General features: G+C 43.0%; 1 protein-coding gene across 5 annotated transcripts in view; it reads right to left on the minus strand.

Annotated features, from left to right (window-relative positions):
- The window catches only part of GLIS1 (GLIS family zinc finger 1), a 194385-nt gene that overhangs the window by 15041 nt on the left and 155578 nt on the right, over window positions 1-23766 (minus strand). For 4 of the 5 annotated variants that reach the window (XM_032696166.1, XM_032696165.1, XM_032696167.1 and 1 more), the window contains 4 exons: window positions 19155-19316; window positions 15244-15354; window positions 11320-11452; window positions 5693-5843 (listed from right to left, as the gene is read on the minus strand). In XM_032696166.1, the coding sequence (XP_032552057.1) occupies window positions 5693-5843; window positions 11320-11452; window positions 15244-15354; window positions 19155-19316 (557 nt within the window). The remainder of the gene's footprint in view (window positions 1-5692; window positions 5844-11319; window positions 11453-15243; window positions 15355-19154; window positions 19317-23766) is intronic. The other variant, XM_032696168.1, reaches the window with a different exon arrangement.

Here is a 23766-nt window from a genome sequence, read left to right on the forward strand (position 1 = left end):
CCGCATGTGCTGCATGCTTGACTGACCTGTCTGATTTCAGTCATTTAAGGTCATTATTCTCTGGCAAGAATGCAGCAAGATGCTTCCAGGTGCAGGTAGATTCTGTACAGGTAGCTGATGTCTGCTTTCTTCAAGTTTGCCATCTGAAAAGTGCTGCCCCTACAGTGGGAGGTGTTCGAGTCACTTCATCACTTGTTACACCACTCTAAACTATTGTGTTTGGTGTGTAAGGTTTACATCCAACAGAAGTTTCGCTTCAAAAACAAAATGAAGTTTTTAAAAAAAAAAAAACATTTTTACAGGTGTTAAGTATAAACTTAAATACAGGTAAGACCAGTAATGGCTAAAACCATTAAGTAATGCAGGAGACCTCTGGCTGAATGCAGATTAAATGCCTTCTGAGCTAGACCAACTCCTTTAACCCCTCACCTTCTCCTGTAACTCTCTTATTTCTGACTCTAAGATAGTTTTCTACAGTGTCTCCTCTGGGCAGGCAACGAGGCCCTTCCTTTGAGATGCACTACTGAAGGCCCTCTCAGAAACACAAATTAAATACATGTCCACCTCTTTCTGCCGATGGACAATCAGTATTTACCCCATGATCCAGCACTGAGTGCTCCTTAACCACGTAATCACTGAAATGAGCCTATGCTAAGGCTAATTTTGCTTTAAGGTGGGGAGGGGGGAAACCTGTATAAGCCTATCTGGACATGATTATAAATGAATTCTGATCACATTTTCTACAATGAGATAAATGACTTGGGATTGGAAAGCAGATGCTTTTAATCACTGCTGTTCTTTGTTACACGAGCCCAGCGCCCACCTGTACATTGTTCTTTCTCTGGACAGATGTACTGATGCCCCTTTTGCGTGCTCAGATCCATAACACCGAGATAAATTATGATGGGTTCTTGGCTTCCTCCACTGAAAATGTTTTCAGCTGTCAGAGATATCTGTTTCTTGTTATTGGTTTTAGTGCTTTTGAAAGAAAGACTAAAACACTGACTTGTGTATGCTGTTATAAATGAAGAGTATTCTCCAGTGGAATCCACAGTGAATGAGGGATGTATCTCCCTGGTCTGTTACAAAGTCTGGGTAGGTATTTAGTTCTCTGAAGTACTTCTAGAGAGCAAAGATTTGTTTCTTACAAAGACTCTAACAACATGCTAGTTCCTAGTCAATTGATTTATATGAGCTCACAAACTTAATTAACGTGATTAATAAATAAACGAGATTAATAAAAATTAGACAGAAGTAGCTAAGACACCTAATTGTCACTTAAAGTAATGAGAATTAGGAACACAAATGTATTTTCCTACCTGGCCTGAATCCTGGCAGCTCAAGGGGACAGCACAGCATATTGAAAAAAATCTCCCCATGTAACACACAAGATTTTATCCTTTGTGTTTCAATCTTAAAGATATCAGGGATTTCAAATCTGGCTTTCCTGGGTTGGGCAGAAGGAAGGCTCTGTGTACCTTGTGTTACTTTATGTAAGAAGAAATGAAGGACTAAATTTTTAACAGAGAACTCTTTACATTTCAGTATTTCTGTGATATTTGAAATAACAGGTGCTAAGAAGCAAGCAAACAAAAATTCTGATGTTTAAGCTGCCTGATTAAAATGTCTCTTTTCACTTCCTAGTTCTAAAGTCCTGTTTCTTGTGATTATTTGTATGGGTCAGTGTCACTTCAGGGGGGTCTGGCCTGTGGTTTGGGCTGGTTGCAGTTGGCTGGTGAGAAGCACAGGCAACAGAGACTTGTGTGAGCACCTTCCTCTAACCTTGGCTTACTTAGTCCTTTATGTTAAAGGCTCACGAGTTTGGGTTCAGAGTCCTCATTAATCACCACCTACAGACATCACAAATGCCTTAATCCCACTAGTTCTTCATTTACTGTTGTGTTTACAGAGGAGAAATGACCTAATTTACCACAGGAATATAAAAAAATAGTTTCACTTTCCTTTCCCTTGGAGACTCATCACTTTCCCAATACAGTCCTTATTTGCCAGTGCCCAGGTTCTGTTGGGAGCAGAAGTGCTGTTTGTCAGGGGCAGCACAAGTGACAGAGAGCCCCAGTCACACACACAGAGACCGTGTTCGGGGCCTACAAAGTGACCTTGTTGGGTCATTACACCAAATTGGTGCAAATCCCAAACCTGGTGCCACCACTCGAACTCACTTAACTTCAGTCATATCAGTTTCACTTAAGCTGATAATTTATCTCACTGAATATTCTAAACTGGAATATACAGGGATAGTCTACAAACGAAACTAAGTGCACTTTTAGATGGCTTGGATAATAACAGCTAAAAAAACAGAAGAAAGGAAGCCAAGTGCAACATTCTCCCAAGATTTAATACTAAAAGCTGTTTTTCTGTCTTCATTCTGCTACAAATCAAAATAGACTATTTCTGCAATGGGCAAAATGAAACCCAGTCAGACATGGCAAATGCTACAAGAAATACTGAAATAAACCTTTGCTACCTGAAATAAAAAATAAAGATATATTTAAGCCCGAATCATGCCAAGCCCACTTTCTGCATGCCAAAGTATTTCTCAGTCACCCACTTTCAGCTTAATTAATATCAGTGTAAGTAAATTTTTTTTGGTGTAGCATACACTTCATACCAGAATTTGAAAAAATGCCCTCCATATTGAATAAAGCCAGAATAAATACATTTGGTAATGAAGTCAGATTTTGTTAGAACATTTTCAAATGAATTAGATAATTTTGTCAAACTATTTAAATGCCTCAGCAAACCATTTGGGAAAATTGACTGCTGCACTTGGTATTGACTTTGGCAAAGGACGGTCTAACATGGGGCTTTTTTGTAAAAAAAAAATGAAAAAGCCTTTAAATCAAACCCTGAATCTCATGTCAAACTTGAGCAGACTATTTGTACTCCGCCTCATGTCGTTTTTGGCGTCTTGCATATTTGATGACTCAGTAATTAGATTTCTTGATAGTAATCACTTGGTTCATTCCAAAGCCTCAGACTCTGCGATCCAGCCTTGTCATCGTTTGATTCAGAGGGCAGGAATCCTCTGCATTGACTGGAACAGGAACGCTGAGACAGCTGACAAATGAGGCCAAACATTCCGTGTGTGCCAGAAAGCTGGAGCAGTTCACATGGAGAAAGGCAGTGTTGGGTGATTCTTTCCCGTTGTGAACCATATGTATGTTATATGAGTAACAGCAAAGGGGGAACAGTCCTGGAACCCAGTGGCTCCAAGCACTGGATTATGAAGTGATTTTACCCAGTTAAATGGATGAATGCTTTGAACAAAACTGTGCTAAATGAAACTCGAGGACTATTAGTTCACACCAAGTTTCTGTACTTGCAATTAAGATGTCATGCACGGGCTGTATTTCAGCAGTCATTAATAATGTAGGCATAAACCATTAAATACAGTACAAGGATCTTGGACTGGGTATGACAACGCTGAATGCAGACTGAGTTTAGAAAATGGTGTTTGAGATCCTGAAAAATTCCAAGTAATTATGTCATGAAACCAGATGCCCTGTTTTAAAATCACTGCTCAGAAATACATTCCACTCTCCGTTCCCTGATGTTTGGCTCACAATTAGAAACCTGTTGCAATCTCGTTCCCATATTTTGTCACAGAATATTAACTACAGTGTTGGGCAAAGACTTTACTTAGGTCTATGAGCACTGAAACAATAAATCAGCCCTGTTGTCTCCTCCAAGGGAGAATCTGCACTGCACTAGAACTGAGATCAGCAGAGACAATTCTGATGTAAACTTTAGCCTATGCTAATGATCAAAATGTCTGCAGCAGGAGCTCAGTGAGGCTCAGCTCACTCAGCGTGGTGTTCCTGCTGAAAGGGAAGTGCTGTGCTCTGGAATGGAGACACGACAGGCAGAATGAGAATTCACCTGGGAGTTTCCCACCCCTCAATCTGGAGAACTGTCTGCTGCCCTCACTCTGGTCAAGTCTTTGCTTTCCCTTCCTATTAGCAGTTACAGAACACAAAGTGCTTTAGAAACAAATCCACCCTCCTGACAGCCCATTAAATCCTTCCCATAGCATATCCTTACTTTATTTCACTCTTGGTTGGGATTTTTTGCATTAACTCCCCTAGGAACCAACTCAAAGAGCAAACAGCAGCACACTGGGGAGCAGTCAGAGGGAGGGATCCCATTCCCCCAGGCTCAAGCAGTCCCATTCTCCATGGATGAACAGGTTTCATGGATGACCTTCCCTGTGCACTGTCTGTCTCCATTCCTCCTATTTGCATCACTGCTTTCTCTGCTACAGAAAACTTCCTATTGTCTGGTGTAACTTCCAATGCCTCCTGTTGGCCACAGGAGGCTCTGCCATGGGGATGAGGTCTGCCAACTGGAAATACAAGGTCAGGAATGTGGCAGGGCAGGGAAGGAGAAGGGTTTGGCACAGGCATTTTATAGGACAGGGACAGGATAAGTCTGTTCTTATGATGGGCAGATGCATCACATGTTGGGAGGGGACACTGGTACCTCCCATTGGCCAAGGTCAGAAGAGGTGGCTGAAGGAGGAGCAGGGTATAGAAGCTCAGCTTGCTGCAGCATTCATTCCCCAATTAGGAAAAATAAAAGGAGTAACTGGTTCCTAATTGAATTTCCTCAATGAGATTGTTCTCCAGCTACTCCAGGTGTAATTTTCCTTCCTGTGCCCCTTCCATGCCACACACACTCTGCCTTCTGCCCTTTGCTTAAAAACCTTCTGGGCTTTCCTTCCCCCACATAAAAGACGACAAAGGTCAGTCACTGGACTAGGATGGGAAAACTCTACATTCAATTGCTGTGTTTGCTAAAGAACCCAAACATGTTCTTAGGGAAAAAGAATCCCTTAAATCTCTCTGTATCCCAAGTTCCCATCACTAAGGCAAAATCAGAGTTCCCTCCCCATCCAAAGTGCTGGGAAATGAAACTCAAAGTTTGATGTTTAATTTGTATGAGGCCAAGCACGAAAAAAAATCTGAGCAAAAAGATCAGAGCAGAATTTTGTGGCTTACAGAGATTCTTTACTGTTGAGAAGATGTTATGAGATCCTTGAGCAAATGGTGCTTTAGAAATATCCCAGACTGTAGCCATGCAATGCAATCTGTACTGTAGCAGTGCAATCCATACAATCAGTGGGATTAAACACTCTTCCCTGATTAGGATCTCAGTGGTTCAAGCCTGCTGCTGAGAGATGGATTACAGAAAACCTTATCGGAGAGCAAGGAAGTGAGAAAGCCTGTGGCTCTGACACTGAGTCTTACTAAAGCAAACACTGCCTGATTCCTGAATGACTCATAGTTTTTACCCTTTGAGAGATTTCTCATTTTAGCTGAGAAAAGTTCTCTGTGTTTATCCAAACCTACAAGAATTCATCCAGGAAGAATTAAAAAACAAAATCTAAATGTGATTGCATGTTATGGAGAAAAAATCCCAATGTATTCTGATGAAGACAAGGACAAGGCCCTGAACAACCTGATAGTAAGTCTGCCTTGCTTTGCACAAGGGGATGGATGAGATGACCTTCTGAGGTCCCTTCAAAACTAAATTATTCTGTGACTCTAAACCAAACAAAATCGCTTAGTTTGGGCCAGTGTTTTCTTCTGAACAGCATCCACACAAAATAAAATAAACAGTTAATCATTCTTTATCATGCCAGACAGAGGCCAGGAGTGTTAGACACACATACCCTTCCCTGGCACTGTCCAACGGCGACTGCTGGTGATGTGGGCTGGGAAGGGCAGAGTCGAGCGGAAGGTGCCTTGAAGGGATGTCATGAGGGGACGGCAGCACACCTGGGGAGGGGCCGTTGTGGCTGCTGCTGGAACCACTGTACATGCCTGGGAACACACAGCACATGGCAAAATAAAATTAACAGGGCAGCACCCAAGTAAGTCCTGTAGAGTCTCCAACTCTCTCCCCATTTCCCCAGCCGTCCCTGAGACACAAGCCCTCAGCAGAGCGTCCTGTCAGCAGATGCAGCTGTGCCTGAACAGCACCCAGAGCTGGGCTGTGCTATTTTGACATGTGTCCCCTCTCCAGCCCTCTTCAGGAGCCCACCTTTTCCTTCCTGTGACTGCAGAGCTGTAGGACTCCTCCTGACAGCCAGCAGGGCTTGGCAGGACTCTCATCCTGCCTTTCCCACAGTTGTGAGTGGGAACCCCCAGTGCTGAGGTGTTTGCAGCACGATGGAGCTCATACAGAGAGCAGAGCAGGCTGTGGTACCTTGTCAGCACCACACTGGACACTGAACTGTGTGTGCACAAGGGGCACTAGGACCTGGGGGTTTGTTCTTGTTCATTTCAAACTTTGTAATTTGACTTTCCGTTAGTATGCTGATGGACACCCCAGACCATTTAAAAATATCACATATTGATACAAATGAAACCCCAATAAATTAAGTGCGGAGAGGAGCGAAGAGACATTTTTAATGAGACCATGAGAAAGTTTACTAGCACAGAGAGGCACTGAAGGGGTGTGGATGTGCCATTTTCTGGGGACTCTGACCGCTCTCCTCGACCACACTAGTCAGGCACCATCTGCCCTCTCCCACTCTGTGTGTGCTGAGCAGCACGTTCAGGATGACAGAGCCGTGTGCCAGCCGTGCTTGGCCATGTCCCGTGTCACTGACAGGGCTCTGGACTGCCCTCCTCCCAAACCATCCCAGGGACACGGAACAAGCAGAAGGCAACATGAAAATCTGGAGAGTGGGGAATGTGTGACACCCTCGGGGCGGAGAAGCCACGGCTGAATGTCAGCATCTGTTTCTGTGTGAGACTGAAGAGCAGAACCACTAAGGCAAGATTCCAGCCACCTTTGTCAGGGACTTCAGATGAGTCAAAAACCCCTCTTGAACAATGAGTCCTCAGCTGCTGACAGATCTAAAGCAACAAAAATGAACCACATCATCTCTGTTTCCCACTAGACAGAACATTTGTCAACCAGCCAGTGAAATCAACTTGCTTTCTGCACTACACGCCAGACAGAAGGGCTTTAAGAAGTCAGATGTTCCCAGGTGATGTGAGGATTTATTTGTCAAAGCTTCTTCTGATAACATTAAGTCAGTAGCTGGGATGCTGCATTATGAAAATGCTGTTTTTCCACTGGTGGCTTCAGTCCATTTCATAATGCAACACTTTCCACTTCCCCCACATCCTCACTGGTCATACATTCATTATCGGGCTCAGAAGATGAGCCAAATACCAATTTGACCTTGACTGTTCAGTGTCATTTCACACTTCAGCTGTATTTCCTACACCACCAGTTCAGGTATATTGGCAGCACAGCCTGGAAGAAACTGCTGAACCTAAGACAAGCTGTTCATGCTCTCTGAGGCTCCCAGAGTGCTGCTGGGCTGTCAGTAATTCACACAAAAAGCTCAAAAGCCCTCAAAAAGTAGTTTTAGCAGTGTGCTGGCCAGAAACATATTCAATGTTTTATCTTTCAATCCCACCCCTGAACAGTTCATGAATGTTTAAGATGTCTCTCCTGGCCTGTTCCTTACTGTCCCAGCTACTGAGGATAGTTCAATTCTTTGCTTGAGGTGATGAGAAAGACAGAGTAGCTGAGTACCTACAATCAGCATAGCCCTCTAGAGAAGCAAGAAAATGTAAAAAACCCACCCCAAAACTCTGTATGTCCAGCAACCAAGCCCTGCATGTGTCCCAGCTGAGCCCTGCCCGCCTCTCCTGCAGTGGGAACACTAATTTTGGGTGTCACTCCCTGGTATCCAGTTGCCAGGATTCACGGGATGTGTCAGAACACAATTATCTTCGAAGTGTCTGTCAAATGTGGTTGAGCTTGGCCAATGGATTAAAAAAATACTGTGGGGAAGGGGACTGACACATGTGGACAGAGAGGCCAGAGAAAGGATTACGTAAGCCTTGCTTCCAGAAGAAATGGGCCTAAACCCAGATCCTGCTTTGCACAGTGCACATCCCTTGGACACGGGGCTGGTGGGGCACGAGGGAGCTGCGAGGCTCCTCCGGCATCAGACACAGCCGTGGTGCTCCTGGGGCCTGGAGTGAGGCTGAGCCTGCACAGCCTGCCCTGGGGATGGGGGCTGCATCCACCCCTGAAGCTCCTGGATAGGGGGGAAGCCAAAACATGAGCCAGCATAGTCAAAGAATCAACCCAACTGTTCACCTGCTGAACTTGCATGAGGTGTCTGCCTGTAATTCTGGAGCACCTCCAGGGCCATGTGGCACACACAGTGGAAGATGGGATTTACTGTGGATTCTGTGTGTGTCTGCAAGGACACATTACTCACTTCTGTTGGGTCATGGAGAACTAAAGTGGTACTTATTTAAAGTTCAAAGTTACTTATCTTACACAGTGCAAAACAAGGACACTCCAACAGAACATTCACTTTACTGCCTTCAAGGGATAGACTTTCCTCTGGACATGGGCACTGTGAATCCATCACCTATCAGCCAGTTAGGCTGCTACTGGAATCCAGTTTGACATGTTTCTGCTCTAGACTTAATGCACTCAAAGTTTGGAGCTGCTGTCACTCTGGTCCCATGACTCCTTAATGGTATGTTCATGGCTGTTAAGCCCAGAGATGGTGCTTTTGAAGGAAATATTGGCAGTGATGTTTATCAGAAAAGAGAGTGAACTGTCTTGTTCAGGGAAGCAGGAGGCATCTGCTGTATGGGGTGTACAAAGTCCTTCCCACTGCCAAACCTAAGAGAAATGAAGAGTTTTTTGAGAGGAGAGAAATGCTGTTTTTATTGCCTGGATCCCCCCTTCCAGGAAACCAGGTGCTCCTACAATGGAAGAAGTCAAGGGGAGAAGTGCAATTGCTAATCCAGTCTCAGTATTATTATCAAGACTTCCAAAATTTCATTTCTTTTACAGTTTTTCTTCCTTTTTTTTTCAGTGCGGAGTTCTAATATTCTGAGTCCCTGCAGTCACAAAGAAGCCTTTGGAAGCTCTTATGAGGGACTCCTGCAAGTGCAGCCCACGCCAGGCCTGTGCACCTTGGGCCTCTTCACACATTGACCACCTCAGCTTGTAAATATATGTCATCAATCAGTATTTTAAATGGTTTGGCCTTTAACCTCAACATCTGTGGCCAGAACAGAACTCTGAGCATCTGTGACTAGCAGCCTTTTTTCCCCCTCAATTTTATAATAATAAAACATGCCCAAGGAAAATGCCTACACAGAGACACTTCCTTTGCAGGGAGAGTGATATGAGGATTCAGGCACAGCCAGAGTTCAGTGTGTGCAGCCGTGAAGCATCTTAGTTATGAGGAGGGAAAAGGTGGAAGATCTCAGCAAACAATGGGTTCCTCTGACTGCAGAAACATTCTTCTGCTCACTGTCTTACCCAGTCCTAAGCACAAACCTGCTTTGAAGTCGGACACGAGGGATAGGAGCTTTTTCAATATTTCATTTTTTTCTGTGATGGGCTTTCATCCCTGACATATTTAAAATGTGCTTTAACTTGGAGAAAGGCAAAACTGAAATTCTCCAGGAAGCCAAATGATCCCTAAAGGCCAGAGCTCTGCACGTTAATAATGTGGTTTCTTTGAAAAAAAACCACCACCACAAAAACCAAACTCAAAACAAAAACTCAAACCACGAACGTTTTCATGGTGGAATCACAGGGACATCATATCCTGTATTTATCCACATCAATCCTATTCACATTATTATAGCTGATTTCTCCAAAGTCTCTCTGCTTATTTGAAAGAGCACATGTGTGATCACTGCAGACTATAGGTGGCAGCAGGAATGTCCTTATGCTTTAATTCTGTAAGGATCAGCACTTTGGCTTATGTGCCCTAAATAATGACAGATGAACAGTTTTGCCTGTGGAACTGTGCTACACATACTACGAAGCAACTTCTGTTCCACTGTAAAACAGCCTTTCAAATCTTGATTTATTTTCCCTGGCACTTCTTCATAGTGTGCACGTGATGGGGTCTCATATGCAGTGACCCAATGAAGTATCAGGGAAGATTTACAAGTTTTTTAAAACATCCTGGTGATGGATTTATATAATCAGCACAGAAATCATATCAGAGAAAGCCAGAGTTATGGATAGATAAAATCCTTAATTTCACAAGAGGTTCTCAGAAATGACACTGAGAAGTTAGGGATGTTCTGTTTATCTGTAAGCTAATAACTTTTTTCCTGTTTTATTGTTGTCACTTGGAAACTGAGGTTATTTCTGAGGATCCTAAAGTGCAGGCTGTTCTCAGGCAAATGTCACTGTTCTCTCCTGCCCTGCCTGGAATTGGGAGGCCAAGCCATGATTCAGCTACACCGGACTCTCAAGCGGAGAGCAGAGGCCAGTGCTGCCCTCACAGACTTTCACAGTGCAGGTGACACAGGCAGAGAATGGAAATAATCCCCCCACATCCCTGCAGCTTTCTCCCACTTTTTGAGGAGCCACTGTGAGTGCAGAATCCCAGGGGAACCATGTCAGAATCAGGGGGTATTTCCCTTTCTAGTCCATTCTGTTCACCAGTTATATTCCAACATTTTAGTGCAACCTGAGGAGATGCCAACCAGGATGCATTTTTTTAGTTTTAAGATTTGGAGTAAGAAACAAAAAAGAAGGCAGGAGATTCTTGCCTAAGAAAGGCAGGTTACAATTACAGTACTGGCTAAACACAGAACCTGAGACTGCACATCCCTGATCCTCTGCTGGGGTTCAAATATTGTGAATCTAGACCTTGTTTTCCACAGAAGGGAATGGAAGCATCTTTTTATCTTCCTATAAAAAGTATAGAGCAGTCTGAAGTCCCTGAAAGGGGCCAGCTCTTGTTCAAACCACAACAAAGAGAGGAGGACTGAAACAAAGATTGAAAACTAGGAAAGATAATTAAAACAAGGTTTGACATTTCCAATTCAAGTTTTCTCTCCATTCACACATCACCATATCATCTGTTACAATCACACAGTGCATGATAACACACAGCCTCGACAACCTTCCTGCAGCTCCCAAAGAAAACCCTCCTGCTGTGTGGAGCACTCGCTTGGCATTAGCACAGCTCGTGCACCTGCACTCTGCCAAGGCCAAGGCCAACTTTCAGAAGAGCACACACAAATGGATGGAGACACACTTTCAGCAAGGTTGCTGTCCCCTTCACGTGACATTAATAGGAGCTACTTGGCTGACTAATGCTGAAAAAAAAGAAGTCAGGCCTTAGTAAACAACTCACAACATTATTTCATCTTATTTGTTGGTCTGGGATTTTTTTCATCTTCCACAGTGACAAATCAGACCCATAAGCTTTTCTTTTTTTTTAAGTCTTCTGTTATATGACGTATTAAACACCATGCTTATTAGGAGTATTCTTACCTGTAATTAAATCATGAGGACCTACAGTTCTACCACACTTCCCATCCAGAATGTGCTGTGAAGATGTGTGGAGTTGTTGCATAGCTAAGCATTCACTCAGTACGTCTTGTTCGATATCAGTACAGGACTTTAGCTACAAGAGGAGGATAAAAAAAAATTTTATTTCAAAGTAAAATCAAATTATTTCTAATTAAATTCATATGTCTCCTTAAAGGTTATATATATATATATAAGGAATTAATGTCATTCTTAGGAACTCAGTGTAATTAAGGATGTATCTAGTACTTGGTATTTTTAATTAGAGATAACTTTGGTTTTCCGAAGTGCAGAAGCTAAGTGTGCTAATCTTAAATCAACAACACTTTGCTTTGTAAAATAATGTACCCTGTGTTTCTTCAAACCTTCCCGAGTAATTGAACTGCACATTTTCAGGCTTTCTGTAGTTTCCTGGGTTCTGTGGCAAAAGGATTGCATCACCTTCTAACTGTGACACTTGGGAAGACATTTGATAGGGAAAGAAAAGCGTCTGTGCTTATCAGATTAGAACTGGTGGAATAAGAGGCTGTCAGTGATGTGTGAGAGGTACCACCGATGTCTCAGCCGCGCTCCATGTAAATTAAAGCTCTGGCAAAAGTGTCTGAAGCAAACTCTTGAAAACCACAATGTCGATCATATTAAAAACAGCAGGAGAGGAGAATTAAGAAAGAAAAGCATTTCTAATTCTCTTTCAAACATGCTGATGCTGCCAAGCTTTTGTCATAACAGAGTGCTCGCATTACACAAACAGCCATCATGTTCTACAGCCATTAATAAATAGTTATTGTCCTTACGGGTACAGCCTCACATACCGATCTCCCCTGGGCTTGGTTATTCTAAATAAAGGGCCCAGGCAAACCTATTTACAATTCTGCTCCACAGCCATTTGTGGGTTCGAGATAAACATCTGACATTTGGATCACAAAGTGCATCTGCAGCCAATTAAACTACTACTAAATTAACAGCTAACTTTCTCCTGTTTTGTTCTTGTAAAGCCTTTCAGAACAACCAAATATCACCACTGCAGTAATCCCCTCAGCTATGAACCAAATACTCAGGATTCTTTTGATACAACTCTAAGCTCAGGCATTTCGTTTTATATCAGAGATGGCACATTTTGGTAGCATATCTCTAACCAAGACATGTTGGCAGAACAGCCTGTTAAGTTTTCTTTCTTGGCTAAATCATGTCCACTCAGAACTCCTGGGAAGGTGATACCAACAGACAACTGCCTTTGCTGAGGTACAACCAAAAATGAGCAAGTGACTATAAACAGTCTTTCCACCTTTTTTCCTAAATCCAAAATCCAAAGCAGACTGTCACCATTTCAGTAACACTGACATTTGCTTAGTTGTGGAAGGTGGTGGGGTTTTTTCCTATAATACATTTAAGTGAAATATTTGGGGTGTTCTTATTTCTTTATGAGCCAGATTTGCTTTGATCCCTTTTAAGAGAGCCTGACCAAAAGGCAGTTTAAATCTGCTGCTTTTTCAGGTGCTTTTTAATTTTGAGGACAAAAGACATGGGATCAAGTACTCATAAAATTATCATGGATAAAGGAGACAGGAAATCTGAAGATGATTTCAAGCCACTGGCGGAGTGCAGATTTAGACTGGTCTACTAAATAAGGTGTGGGAGGCAAGGGAGTAATGTAATTTTAAGATCCGTTTGATAAGTCTATAGGAGGGTATGTGTATGCACACAGGAAAATTCCTCAAGACAGGAGATTAAGTGATATGAATCCCTAGATATTCTGATGTCTTGGTCCACCCAACCAGCCTAAGTCTGCAGTTGATGTGCACCAAATTTGTCCTGTATTGATTCTGTGCTTAAGAGATCCTGCTGCTGATGCAGGAAGTACTTTGTGCCCCTCAATGCAAAGTTTGGATTTAGGTTTCTTTTTTTCCACCTTCCTCCACAGAACTGGAACAAGGCCTCAGCAGGTGGCAGGGTGTGACAGTGGGGACTGTCCCTTTGACCAGGTGTAAAGGGTGGTAACACATTAATGCATTCAGCCCAGTACACAGAGCCGAACAAATGATACCCAGGTTTGGTATCAGGAAATATTCCTCCTTGTCCCCCTGGAAGTATGCCAGCAACCACAGGAAGGAAAAATGAGGAAGTTCTCTTCTTTGAAATAGGGAGCACGGTTGCTTTCCACAATCTGATGAGAATTTCATGTATCAAAATCTTCCTGTCACAAAGATCTTGCTATTGCAAAAGACTCTGGTGCCAGAGTCAACCTCTTTCTGTGGCCAATTACTGCTATGGCTTTCTGACTTTTACTCTCATTACGTAGACTTAATTACATAGAATTAATCAATTACTGCCATGGCATTCTGACTCTTACTCTCATTATGACCTAAAGGTTAATCTGGGGAAGTGCTGGGAATTTTGTGACCTGTGGTGTGGGATGTATGTGCACAGCACACCCTGTGGAACCTTCTGAATAATACAAAATTGGGATGGAAAACTAGACAGTTTTTCCAGTCCTGCCAGGCTAAATAAAAGTTCTGACTGGAGCAGAGACAAGACTTGGTTCCACCTGGATGGTGCTGGGATGAACAGTGTTACTCCCAGGCACAAAGCTCAGCATGCAAGGAGTGTTTCTTGAGTATCTGAGAGAGTGTGCACAGCTCTGGACACTGATCCCTGGGAACTGTTACTCAGGCTGCACACATCTGACAAAGAGGAAGGTTACAGGGAGAATTAGGGCACAAACAGCTGTCCTGGGAAAGGGGACCCTAAGTTCCAACTGGTGAAAACTGTAAGGGGAGCAGCAGAAGGAAGGGGCATAAGGCAGGGGCATGGCGGAAACAAGGACAGATCTGTATGATCTCACTACAGTTGTATTCAAGCAGGTGAATTAGGGCTTTTTCAGATCCTTCTTACTCCTTCATGGCTCACTCCAGATTCTGCAGCTCAAGTCACCTGTGTTCTCCTATTGTTTCTTCTCTCCACATTCCTCTTTTTGCTCTCCTGTACTTCCACTTCTTCCCTCTGGCATTCTTCTAAACTAGCTGCTCCCTGGCTCTATCCTGCCAGGCTATCTTTCTGCTCTGCCCTCCCTCCTTTAACCATGCCTTGCTGTGATGCTCTTGGCAGTGCTGAGGCAGCTGGGGGAAGACATAAGTGCTGCTTATTGAACTAATTGTAGTTGCTTTCCAAGGCCAGTGTTCCCTTCCACTCCTGGGCCTGGAGTGTGCCCGCGGTCTGCGCTGCCATGGACCAGCTCCGAGGGGTCCCAGCTGTCATTTTACAAACTGTGTGTACAAATGTGTAATAAACCAGTCTCTGAACCTCGGCTGGTGCCCACAAGCATCCCCATTTAATAATGAGTTCGGGATCTAGCCCCCAAAAACACTTATCTGAATCCAATAGTAGTGAAAACATAACTAGCAGTTTGGGTTTGGAGTGATTTATAAATGCATTTAAAACACAGATGTGGTGGGAAAAGTGTGGGGTTTTCATCCTCATCTATTACAAGTGCTTCTTTTCTACATTTCCACTGTATCCTGGCTTAGTTCATTTCTGCTTTAAGATGATCAGCCAACATCTATTCTAGTAAATACAACCAGCTAGTGCTGATTGCAGAGACTCAGTGCGTGGACGTTTTATGTGAATGACAGTAGAATTTGTGTATGAAACATGAACAGGAAAGAAATTTTTGGAGAGAAAGCGTGGGGCAAACTGAAAGTGCAAAAATGTAAGGTGGTCTGGTTAACAACAGTGATTAAAAACCAACAGGAAAATTAACTCCGCTAAAGTTTTCTTCTAGCGATACTGTAGGAAAACTCTGATCTGAAAATATACAAATTAAAGGTAAATTAAAAATAACTCTGTGGAGGAGGTCTGGAGATGTGTCCCTTGTTGCCTGGCAGGTCTTACCTTCTTACGCACCTGTTGCTCTTTGGCCGAGTGAGCCTTCACGTGCTTGCGCAGGGAGCTGGGGTCGGTGTAGCGCTTGGAGCAGCCGGGGATCTGGCAGGCGTAGGGTTTCTGTGCATGGGAGGGAAGAGGAGAGAGGTCATGTCCCTCTGCATGCCCACAGCCAGCTCAGGGTGCTCAAGGACGGTCGGTTCAGGGACACACAGTGTTTGCCAGCCCTGACGCTGCACCCCCTGCAAGCACCGAGAGCACCTGACACACCTGGAGTGCTGAATGTGCATCACTGGGCTGAGGTAAATGCTAGGGAGGTGTAACTGGATAGGTTTTGAGAGCATTATTTTTTTTCCCCTAGCCTTTACAGTACACAAAATTATGATGAGATCATCCAGTATAATTATAAAGATGGAAGCTCAGGGTTTGAGTTCTGATTTACACAGTTTTTACAACTGCTGGGCACTGGTGAGACACCATGAATCCCAAGCTCAGTTCTGGGCCCCTGTGAGAACCCACCCTTATAGGCTTCCTTAAGGTAAAGAAGCCCTTAAGGGCGGGTTGTAACAGCCCTCACCACAAGAATGACATTGAGGTGCTAGGGCCAGTCCAGAGAAGGGCAGTGGAGCTGGGGAAGGGTCTGGAGCACAAGTGTGATGAGGAGCGGCTGAGGGAGCTGGGGGGGCTCAGCCTGGAGAAAAGGAGGCTCAGGGGGACTGTCTCGCTCCCTACAACTCCCTGACAGGAGGGTGGAGCCAGGTGGGGATCAGGCTCTGCTCCTTTGTTACAAGCCAACAGGAAACTTTCTCAGGTTGCACCAGAGGAGGTTTAGATTGGAGATAAGGAACAATTTCTTCATCAAAAGGGTGGTCAGGCACTGGGACAGGCTGCTCAGGGAAATGGTGGCATCACCATCCCTGGAAGTGTTCAAAAGCTGCACGGATGTGGCACTAGGGGACATGGTTTAGTGGTGCTGGGGTAACCACTTGACTCAAAGGTCTTAGAGGCCTTTTCCAATCTCAGTGATTCTATGGTTCTATGATATGCAGCAGAACAAAACTTGGGGCACAGAACATGTTTGGTTTCATTCATACTTTGTTTCTCTTTTGAATAACAACAGAAATGTCTTTCCTTTTGTAACTCCTAACCAAACAACCCGCATCAAACATTAACATCTGAGCAAATCAATACAGAAAGAAAAATCCACTCTTGTTGATTTTGTTGGGAGGTTTTTTCCATCTTGTTTTGGCATGTGGCAGAGCTTGCCACTTTTATGTGGCACAGTATCAGCACTATCTCCTGGGAAAACCACCTGAGTCTGAACAGGCAGTTCCAGTCCTCTCTTCTCATAGGAAAATAAAAGAAAATAAATAAATGAGGATGCTCTAATTTAGCCACTGATTCTGGAGTCCCAATGACTGAAATCCTCAAAAAATTCTTCTCTTAGCTCTGCCTACTCCCAACAAAGGGAACACTATCTCTGGGTTACAAACTCCAAATGAAGGTGCAATTGTCAAGGTGAGCAAAGGGACTCCAGCACTTTTTATTAAGTACCCACTGACTTAAGTGCCAGTGCTGCATGGCGCAGCTCATGGAGCTTTAAAGTTGAATGGAACATTCTTTTTTCCTCTGTTTTCTTGCCTCACCTATCAACACTACCTCAGCCTTCTCACTAGGACTAGTAAATCCTGCTGGTGTCTTCTCAAAGGCAGAAAACTGGTTTGCCATGACCTCAGTGTCACATTCTTTAATTCCCCTGGTTTCAGAAAGAGGATGCACAGAAGAGAAAAAAACCAACTGGATTTGGGAGAAGTGGCTGTGAGGTCCTTTAAACCAGTCGCTCTGCTCCTGGAGGAGTGCTGACATGCCCTTTCTACCAACAAGGACAGACAGGTCCCCTTTGTTCTTCTCCTGCCCAGGAGAAGGATCTACTCCAGATGATTTAGTAGAGATTCAATCAAACTAGGGTACACCAGTAAGTAAAATGATTTACAGATCCTCCTTTTGGAGAAGATAAATGATGGAGTGACCTACACTGGGAAGCTTTAAAACCAATTCCAAATGCACTCAATAAGGAATAAGCAGCCTATATAAACCCCCTTTCTTTATAAGTACCTCCAGAGAATAAGTATTGCTGCTCTGTCCAGCCAGCAGGAAATTTCTGAAGGAATAATAGAATCATTCACCAACTCATGACCTTACAGGCTAACACAGCACCTACCCAGAAAGTTACAGGGCAAAGGAGATTTATTGAGAGTGTCTGGAACACAGAGAACTGACACCTGAGGAAAAACTATGGAAAACTTTAACAAATCCCTTAGCAGAAAACCCAGCAGAGTATTTTTCAAATCACTGATGTCATTCAAATTAGTGATAAAATCATTCAACTCAGTGATAGGGAAACTAGATGAAAATCTGACTGCCCTTCCAAAGGTTCATGGCTGTTTGCTCTGACATTCCAGGCAGTTGTTTTGTGCAGCCCTTGAAGCAGCACCATCCTCTAGCTCTGCTATTTTTCACATTCACATAAGCACAAAATACACTGAGGTAAACCACAGGGCTTAATTAAAGCAGGTAAGTGGAAGTTAGTTACTGTGTGCAGGACTACAGAAACAGTTTTAAAGAACCTGCAATGGAATAGCATGGAGGATGTTTTTAGATATTTAAGAAAGTTAGTAGAAAATGATTACTGTACCTTTTTCCTGATTTATGAGCATTTCAGATAATAAGGACAGAGATAAAGGGAGAAGAAAAGAAAATAGAAAGTTAAGACATTTGTCTTCAATATTACACAGATAACACATACAAAGAATTTTTGCTCATTTTAGTAACCACTTAAGTTCTCTCTCAAAGCTAATAAATGGTATTCCATTTGTGACTTTGGCTGTTAAAATGATATCTATTAGATTCAAGCAGCTATATTTAAAAACTGCACTCAGTTTACTGTATCCACTTTCAAAAGAGACGCATTTTAGAACTAATTACAAATTCAAATATCTCAGGTTGACTTTCAAGTAAATAAAACATTGTTATTGTAAGTGTGCTTTGGTTTGGAAAATGTGACTGACCGGCTTCTCTTACTTGTTTGTTTTTGCAAAGCATAATGTACATTAGACATTCCTTAATGCTGCACTGTCTGAAATGTGTAACTGCTTAAAAAGTAAATATCAATTAAACTCAAAAGTTCTGCCCCATAAACACGTGGCCAAACGTTAAACCATATATTCACTTCTTTGAAAAAGACAAAGGAACAACTCTGTTATTCTTTACAAGCTTTATGCTGAGGATTTGACTCATCTGCAAAGCTGCTCATTACTTTCTTTCCCTATAATATGGTGATTTCATTTTAGTGAAGCCCAAGACACTGTACAGAATAAAAGAATTTGTTTCTCACAGTTAATTCTGATGGTGGGTACTTAACAAATTTCATATAGTTATAAGACAGATGTATTTTGACTTTTACAAAATTACTGTCCAAAACTGAGGTGCATGTACCTTCCACTGAGAGGTCTGACTTGCTTTTGCATTCATTCAGAACATTCACTGAAGCAACACGGGACAGGAAGCCGAGACAATGACACACATTTGGTGCAGAAGCAGTGACTCAGCTTTCACTCACGTTATACCTTATTGTGCTGCTGCCCCTCTTACTGGAACAGGAACAATGGGAGAGCTTGCTGAGTAACTTACTCCTGCGTAACTTACTCCTCAGCATGAGTAACACAAACGAATCTGCCTGTGATCAAGGCTTTTTCATTTCTCAGAGCACATGCAGTTCAAAACAAAATACTGTTGCTTATAGCTGAATTTTCTAAGACTCTCCTCATGAAAAGGCACAGTCCCCCTCCAGCTGCAGAACCAACTGTGCACAAGGACTGCTGGAAAGCTCTGTGCAAGTCCCAGTATGAAATCATGCTTACGGTATCCAGGTGTGTTCGCTGATGCTTTGCCCGGTCGCTGGAGTTGCTGAAAGCTTTCTGGCAGCCAGGATGCTGACACAGGTATGGCTTCTCCCCAGTATGACTCCGGAGGTGAATCTTGAGGTTCTCAAGCCTAGAAAATGCCTTGTTGCACCCTTCAAACTAAAAAACATCATAAAAAAAATTGCTGTAAAGTACTATTAAATAAACCATGTGCAGCCACAATGAGAACAGTGTAAGATCCAAGTTGGACGTGCAATAAATCAACCAACATTCAAACATCTGTTGAAATTTATGGATGAAACACAACATATTGTGCTGCTCATTTAATCTGTCACCGAAGACATGGTGTGTAGCTCAGTAATAATACAAGGGTTATAAATATCTCACATGTTCTGTCTGAAGTACCGAACGCTTAAAGACACAGCGTCAGAACAGAAAATTTAAAGAAAAGAACAAGTATTCTGATGAGTCCTCTGAGATGTTAATTGGCACAGGAGCCACTGTGGGCAATAACAATTAGCTGCTACAGACAGAGAGCAAGAGAAGCTATTTGTGGCGGGTTAGAACCTGGTTTCCGGTGTCTGAAATACAATACACTGGAGCTGATGAGCACAGACGATTACAGGAAGGCCTGATCTATTTGAAGATCAATCCAAAGGAACTCTGCTGTTATTCTGCACCCTTTTCTTTACTAGCTCTATCATTCAGAGCTGCTCTCTGCATTTATACAACCAGTAACCTGAGCAATTCTGACTTCTTAAGCACTCGTTTCATTAGGGAGCTCAGTAATGAAACACTGCATAGCGCTCATAACAAAAGTCACTGTTTCAAATTAAATCTGAATAAATAAATAAGTAAAATTTCCAGCTACTAGTAGGCCAGGGGAAGGGTGTTTTGCCTTGCTCACTGCAAAGTTTCAGTGTTACAGACAACAGGCAATTGCAGTGGAGGCACTGTCCCTAGGATGGGTTTTGGGAACTCCCTCAGGTGAGCACAAATACTTGTGTGCACATTCACACACCTGCAAACCCATAAAATGCACTTAGATACTTATACACAGGGAACAAATATATGCACAAGACTCATGTGATGGGATGCATTACTTTGCCCACTCTAATTCATCTTCAAGGTACTGCAGATCTTCTAGTGTCTTATGCAGATAAAAACCTTCATATCAACGCTAACATTCTGAGAGAAGGTAGGTGTATCTTCATAGAGCAGTTTGGGTTGGAAAAGACCTTAAAGATCACCCAGTTCCACCCCTGCCATGGGCAGGGACACTTTCCACTAGACCAGGTTGCTCCAATCCGTGTCCAACCTGGCCTTGAACGCTTCCAGGGATGGGGCATGCACAACCTCTCTGGGCAGCCCATTCTAATCACTATTTCTGGAAGCCATAGTTTTTTATACGATTCTTGCTCAAGAAGAGTAAAATCCAGACTCTCACAAAATTAGCAAGTGCTTTGTCACTTCCCTCTGCTGAGTCAAGATTTTGTTCAGCAGTTTTCCAGGAACCCATGGTTCCTCAGATGGCGCCACAGAAATCACCACTTTGCCAGTCCTATTTGTCACACACACACACCTCTTACACACATCAGGGCATGCAGCCTCCTGACTCAGTTGGGTATCCAGCACTGCAGGCAGAGGGATGGGAAGGGAGACTGGATGCAGATGGAGCCTCGAAGACACTGCAACCTGGAGGTGCCTCATCTCCCTGTGCCTGACAAAGCCAATTTAAACTACTGGTGGAAAAAGGTCCACCACAGCCTGCTCAGACCAGTGTGTTTTTTAAGTACCTCAACACAGTGACCAAAGTGATCCAGATTCACTAGCCAGCACTTCATTTTTCAGGCTGTGTCCTGCCATGGGATGCAGATCAGCTCTGCACACTACAGACTGAACACACCAATGCGCTCCAACACACAGGCACGCCCACAGAGGGGTTCCTGGAAAATCTCTGCCTTTCCCAGCCACTCACACATGACAGGATCACTATGGCTTTTACTGCCCTACATGTTTTACTGCCCTGGCCAGATATTTCATCAGTCTGAATGGCATATTGGGTCTGTGTGTCCAGACAACTATCTGATATGTATATATTATGTCTTTCCCCATCACAGCTATGGAGATAGATCCACAGAGTCACCTGGAGACGTGCAGTCTATGTCTTCAAAAGTTTTGTTTGGCCACAACTCCCTCCCTGAACACTTGAGCCAGTGCACAGAGGCGGGGGAGTTTGGAAGTGACCAAGCCCCAAGGCTTCAAAAGAAACAAGCTTTCTTCTTAATCATCACTAAAAATCTGACAAGGATTCAGAACGGAGCAATCTGAAATGCTCAAATATGCTGAAGTCTATGACAAGTAAAGCAGAGTTTAGCAAATTCATAGCGCTCAGATTTTCAAGGAGGCAGGGTTGGCAAAGGTTAGGTTGGAGAAACAGGAAGAAAATCAATGGAAAAGGGGGGGGGGGGCAAGAACCTTGCTGGGAAGTGGTGAGAAGAGGGGAAGGTGAAGATGAAAGGCCTGAAAAGGGGGAGAAAAGCAGCTGGTGCAAAGAGCTGAGAAGGGTGGGAATCCACTCAGAGCTGCAGGAAGGTCTCCACTTCGAAGGACTCCAGGAAATACGATTTCACCTCCTTTATTTCTTGCTGGATCTGCTGACTGTATCCCTTGCAGTTTTTCCCAGAAGGGCACAGCTTCCCTGAAGTGGAGGTGTCTCAACTGTACACTCGCACAGAACAAGATAACTTCAACTGGGCTGCTGTTTGTTAGGATGACTTTGTAAGGTAATTCTTGGGTTTCACTGCTACTCACCAACTCTTTTAACCCTTCCACCTATTCTTGCTACTTGGAGTGTAGCGTATATTTATATATACACTAAATAAAAGTACTCCTGGAGAAATGGGTGCTCATTCCCTTTTTTAAATAACCCCCAGGAACATTCAGCCATCCCACAAGTGCCTCAGCTTCAACTACAAAGAACAAATGTTCAGTTCTGAAAGGGCTTTAGGATGGTAAGAGCTATTTTATCAACTGAGAAGGCCACTTATGGTATCTCCCAGACATCTGGCCCCAATCTGTCACTGCTTAATCCTACAATCTTAAACATTTTGTGGACATTTGATGCCTGGGATAACTGTAACAAACACTGCATGATCCTCAAAAGTCTGTAAATGTCAACAGAGCTTTTAAGTAAGTTCATCAATAAAAATAATAATTATATTGCAATTACTACTTTTGTCTTTATTGTGAATCATTCATGCGTTTCAGACACTGCTATGCTGCACACATCCGAGCACAGACACAAAACAATGCCACATGGTTACAGGAAGAGCATGATGCATTACTGGATTTTACAACAACTGCTACTTTCAGAATAGGGCTTCTACTAGGGAAAAATACCTTGTAGAAATTTATGGGACTAAATTAAGTTCCCTACCACATGGAAATATATGTTATCTTTATTTTACAGTAAAATATCACTGCTGCAGTCTCGTGCATTTAAAAGACATAGTTATGAAAACGCTGAACTATCTCACAGTGATCTAAACACATCACAACCTTCCTAACAAAACAATTTAATCTAATAACTGTAATTGCTTAAAATGTTTTTTCTTCGCTTCCAGATTATACTTTGAATGCACCTGAGAATGCTGCCATGCAGAAATAACAGTGTGTTCCCAAGAGGGTTTATATTATCAAATGTTTACCGTTTTTATAAGCATATTTAATCACGGTCATGTCTAGAATATCTGTCAGTGGTACAGATCAGAAGAAATAAACTATAAACTAACCAGCTCAGACCATGGGGTGAAGCAATAACTGACATTTTCTTAGGAAATGAGTTATGACTGAAAAAGAGAAGCCTTCACAGTTGTAGTGCTAAATAGGTCCAGTGTGCCATTAGAGCAAGCTCATTAATATACACCTCTGCTCTCCACTGCAAGATCAGTTAAACAAGCTGCCTTTTATTTATAGACCTAAAAGGGAAAGACTAGGTCATATTGGCTGCTGACATCTCAGACAGCCTACAGATGGAAAACCCAAAACATTTCATTCCAAAGCATTCCATGCTATCAATAGGAAATCTGATGTCTGGTCAAAACATCCCCAAGCCTTACGAACGTTGTAAAATGTTCTTTCTTCCCAACTGATTACAAAATTGGGAAAATTTTATTGAAAAACATGTTACGAGAAAAAGGATCCTGTGAGGCTGTGCATCCCTTCTGGAGGGGAGGAAACAGTCAAGCCACTCTTTAGATAGCATCACCATTTTACAGCACACTGAGGCCAATGTCGGGGCCTTGTGGGGCTCCAAACTGTTACCAAGGTCAGGAACTTAAACACTTCAGTTGTTCCACCCAACACCAGCACCAAAATATCTGTTTTGGTGCTTTGTCTTTTCTAGCTAACTCCTTATTAGATTAATGTTTAATTTGCTGTTGTAGCTACAATGTAAAGCCCTGATCCTGCAAACAGTTGAGCACGAGTAACATGACTCATAAAAGGAGTTTTATTAAACTCAACAGAACTAGTTGTGTATATTAAAAGTAACCCATAGGAATGAGGTCTCCACATCCTAAAGAATCCCAATTCATTTAGCCAGATT

The sequence above is a fragment of the Chiroxiphia lanceolata genome, chromosome 9 (genome assembly GCF_009829145.1).
Source record: "Chiroxiphia lanceolata isolate bChiLan1 chromosome 9, bChiLan1.pri, whole genome shotgun sequence".
NCBI lineage: Eukaryota > Metazoa > Chordata > Aves > Passeriformes > Pipridae > Chiroxiphia > Chiroxiphia lanceolata.